Raw genomic sequence first — 4,668 nt, 5'->3', positions numbered from 1 at the left:
AATGTAATAAGATATAAAATCTAAAGGAGAGCAACTTAGCCAGTTGATTTTATGACTATTAATATTAATAATTGATATAAATTGTTGAAGAACAACAATTTATATCAATTATTAAATAAATAATTGATATAAATTGTTATTATCAATAAATAATATAATATGCAATTAATAAACAAAAGATTCTTTGGATAAAAAATAATTAATAATACATCTAAGAGGAACTAAAACATTAATTAATAATTATTATTAATTTTGTCTTTAAATTATTTATGTTATTGAGTTGAAATATGAGTCATTAAGATCCTAGTTTTTGGGATTTCAAATGCCAATTTTGTATGTCTGTAAAACTAATGGCATTAATTCAATTAACCTAACATTTAATTTATCACAAAAAATTAAATAAGTTAAACAAAACAAAAACGAAATAAAATTGCATCATCACACACTTTACAGAATTTGTCAAAATTGCCTTTTTTAAATTAAGATCACAGTATTAAGTCACGATTAAAATGTTCCCATAAGTGTGCGACGATAGCCACATGCATATTCCACAGTCATCCGTAGGACTAGGCTACAGCAGGCAAATACTTCAATTAAAACATTGGGAAGTTGTCACAAGTCCAGCTACTACAGTTCAGCAGAAATAATTTGTTTATATTACTGAGTACCTTAAATAAATATTACTTTGTAGAAAAATAGGAATAGCCCTGTCGATTTTAGGCTTAAACGACAGGTTGTCATAAGATTATTTTGTGAAGATGAACTGAAGTTGTTGGCTAAGAATTCATTTTTGTACAACCATTGTGACAATAAAAAAACATTTGCAGCCTGTTGCACCCCAGTCAAACCCAGCTCCCATTTGTTCAGTGTTTAGGTTGACACACTGACAAGTCACTCTGTGGCAGCTACAACCCAATTGAAGCCACACATACGGCAAGAATCTTTTACATACTGTGTGCGTGTCCCGTAGGGCCCAAGCCGGTGGTACTGTGACCGGTTAGCAAAGAACAGCGCAGGGTTGTTTGGCGGCAGCATTGTGGCACGGTAGTTCCATCGGGAATCAGTGAGATTAGCGCTCAAGTTGAGAATATCATGTCCTCCATATATGATTTTAACATCTTCAACTTTTTTCTCTTTCTGACATGGCTGTGGTTGCACAAAGGGTTCAAATAATTTCTGAAAATAATATTTGTCATATTCAAAATCATGATAGTTGTTATTTTAAGATCATTTAAGATTAGAATTTATGAACACAAAATTATATTAATAAAAAGAAATTGTCATTTGTTGCAGAAAACAATATTAATTAATTAATAAGGTCCTACAAATATTTCAGTCCTGTGAATAAAAGTAACTGTAAAAATGCCATTCATGTTTTGTGGAAATTATTAATACTGAACGGTTAATTCTTGTTAGTTAAGTTTATTACTGTTTCATATGACTAACTGACTACAGGAACACATTCTTTCAGTGACTTGATCATTAGTTATATGGCACAACCTTGTTAAAACTACTATAGGAAGATACTAATCGACAAAGGAAGGATCATATTGTCAAGTTGTTAATATGAGGTTGCCTAAGTCTTGCATAGTGCTCTTCTAATATTTCCACACCAATGAGTTGGTGCTGTTTTGCTGCATGTCTATTAATTTATTTCCATGCTATTACTATTTTTACAGACTTGCTACTCACACATTGTGAATCTGAGGCCAGCAATCAAATGTTTATTTCAAAATACTCTCAATATGTCATAATCATCCAAATTTTTCCATTATCACACGTCAATTGTACACATTGATAGCGTAAGACGTTCGCCATTACGGAATATTATGAAAATAGAGAGGTCAAGGCCAGGACGGACGCAAACAAACAGTGCAAATATTTTTTTAATTAACTTACCTTCTCTGTTGTTTGAGGACTAGACGGCAGGGAATCGTTATTGATCGATTCGGATTTTAACGATCCCAGCGAGCCGATACCGCTAGATTCACTGGAGACAGATGGACTTGGGCTCGTCTGCGACTGGGATAGGCCCGCTATATCTATGATATGCCTGAACGAGTTAAAATTTTCTGTCTCCAACCCACCCAGAGGTAGTGCAACTGATAAAGCCATGTCTGCAAACGGATAAAAACAAATTGTAGTCCACTTTACACGTGCATATACGCCACTGCGCGTGAACTCTTAACGATAAAAGCTATGTTGACAGAAACGAACGCGGCACGCGCCAAACTTTTCATATCACTATTAATTTACGCGGAACTCACCTTCGACTAGATAAGAATCACAATGAATCAAAAAACACTATTATAATGACTAAAACAATAATTACCGAAAGCGCAATCCCAAACAGTACAAGCCTCGACGTAGTTGAAACAGATCGAACATTTGCCGAGTGAAGTTGGTTACATTACCTCGCGTTTGCCTTTGCGTGTGCGTGATGAGCGGCAAGCGGAAGTTATTTACAATGTCGGTAAAACAGTCTATTACGCAGCAAACAAAGAAGTCCTTACTAAAAGATAAACTTTTATTTACATTAAAAAATACAAATATCAAATATTTATGATGCAAAAAATATTTATTTTAAACTTGTGATTAAATTAACTACAACTTTTATAAATTAATTAACAGCGCCATCTAGCTTGTAACATATGTACAACCGAACAAAAAAACGTAACTCAATGCTAGATGGCAGCACAGTGTCGAAACTGACAGTGTCGATGCAGAAGTTTACTGGGTTTAGAATAGATGGCGCTGAATTTTCTTGGTACTATTCAAACCATTATTGCATTATGAACTAGTCGAAGATTGAACTCAAGGGCATCTATGTTGTAGAAGGACCCGGGCGCTGCGTTAGGTGGGCCTTTTTATTACCAATAAATTAAAGATAAAATAAATATAGTTATTACTATTGGTAGACGTAGATCATGTACCTGTTGTACCTATTATAAAAATAAATTATAACGGACAGGATAAGTACTTCCTATACATTTATTTTAATGTATACTTTACAAGTCGATATTTGAGAATAATTTGTAGGAGTTATCAGGAGATCCCGCTAACGTGGCTATAATATAAGCATGAGTCGCAATATAATCGAAATACATAATTTGGTGTCAGTTGGGTTTGGGATACCAGCCTATAAAATATTGTTTAGGAGCGTTAAAAAATAACAATGTTTTTAGGTGACTAGTTGTATAAGTGACGGCGTCTCATGTTACATGTTATTTTAATATTCGTTATTGGTTTTGATGTTACAAAATTCCCCCGTGATAGCATAGCCTCTCTACAATGTTATCGCATAGAAATTTCTCACAGGGATTCAGAAATTGTATCCGGATGAAGTTGATGGCACCTCTATATGTCTCCATGCAAGACTATTTGGACGGAGAAGGTACTAAGCAGTAAGGGTATTTTTTTGTCCCGCAACTTTTAACCTACACAGATTTGGGCGACCTCCCTGGCACCGCGGTTAGCGCTATGGTGTTAAGTGGGAGGTCCTGAGTTAGTAATTTATAGTTTCTGAATATGCTTTGGTCTGGTTTGGTGGGAGGTTTCATCCATGGCTAGTTACGATAAAGACCCTACGAATAAGATGTGCGACTAAGCGATAAAGCGTTCCGGTACGATGTCGCATAGCAACTGATTAGGGGTTTAATATAACTGCTATACCCCTAACAGGTAAGACTGATACTATCTTAGACTGCATCAGCTCTACCAAGTAGGTTACATTGCATCATATGAAATGAAATGAAATATTTATTTTGCTAAATATGGGTTAATTATTGGTGTTTAGGATAAAAAGTTCCAACATATTCTGTTAATACTTAAACATTAAGTCATATTAATAATAATCTTATTTGTTATCAATTACATAAAATAATGTTCTGAGATTTATAGTGTCATATTAGATCATTGTATTAGTTATTTAATCACAAATCTAAGTTTTAATGTCAAATAAATACTATATAATTGCCAGAGTGGCTGCCACGGAATAATAAAAGGAAAAGAGGAAGACCAAGGAAACGCTGGCCGGACGGTTTTACTCGAGTAAGTGGACCTTAGTAGATGAGAAACGCTAAGGAAAAAGGGAATGGAGAGAGCTGGGGGAGGCCTACGCCACAGAGGCGACTTCTACCACAAGTAACAACAAATAAGGGCGCGTTTGGAACCCTCGTAGCTTTAGATTTAAGTTGGCGAACGAAGTTATCACCATCCCATTACAATTATGTAAACAAATATGTATGAACGCTTCATAAGTGCCTGTGATAGGCCTACATGAATAAAGAAATTTTCAATTTGAATTTGAATTCAGGAATTTAAACGACTAGCTTTTAATAAATGTAATGAAATAAAATATGTTAATTGTTAAAATATTTATAAATTTAATTATGTGAATGAATGTAATATGTATTTCTTTATTTATTGGTAGTAGAATAAATGGCTTTTTTTTTTTAATAATTGCCAGACCAATCATATGGCCCATATTATGGTAAAAAGAGCAAGACTTCGCAGGTAATGCAAGGGACATGTCCTGCGACGTGCCACCCTGTGCCCATCAAGATGAGGCGTATGTATTAAACCTCATGTGCCGGTAACTAGTTGTATGTGGGAGGCTTCGGCCGTGGCTGGTAACCACCCAACTGACAAGCGATTCAGTGTTCTGGT

At 34.8% G+C, this 4,668-nt stretch overlaps 1 protein-coding gene across 2 annotated transcripts; it reads right to left on the bottom strand.

Moving 5' to 3' along the window:
• Nucleotides 1-286: 286 nt before the first annotated feature.
• On the bottom strand, nt 287-2,441 carry LOC120636709. 2 transcript variants are annotated; one of them, XM_039908291.1, is made up of 3 exons: nt 2,268-2,441; nt 1,900-2,117; nt 287-1,176 (listed from the first exon to the last, which is right to left on the bottom strand). In XM_039908291.1, exons 2-3 carry the CDS (start codon nt 2,113-2,115, stop codon nt 892-894), a joined length of 501 nt encoding a protein of 166 aa, XP_039764225.1. In that variant the 5' UTR covers nt 2,116-2,117; nt 2,268-2,441; the 3' UTR covers nt 287-891. The 2 variants fall into 2 exon arrangements, with proteins under 2 accessions (XP_039764225.1, XP_039764224.1); XM_039908290.1 differs by having other exon boundaries at nt 2,333-2,441.
• Between the last annotated feature and the right edge of the window lie 2,227 nt (nt 2,442-4,668).

This window comes from Pararge aegeria, chromosome 3 (assembly GCF_905163445.1).
Source record: "Pararge aegeria chromosome 3, ilParAegt1.1, whole genome shotgun sequence".
NCBI lineage: Eukaryota > Metazoa > Arthropoda > Insecta > Lepidoptera > Nymphalidae > Pararge > Pararge aegeria.
This window is presented reverse-complemented; position numbering and strand designations above follow the sequence as displayed.

Coding starts and splice junctions, on each gene's coding strand:
- LOC120636709 (XM_039908291.1), bottom strand. CDS start 2,115: ATGGCTTTATCAGTTGCACTACCTCTGGGTGGGTTGGAGACAGAAAAT. Junction 1,177..1,899: donor GTCCTCAAACAACAGAGAAG/GTAAGTTAATTA, acceptor TATTATTTTCAG/AAATTATTTGAACCCTTTGT.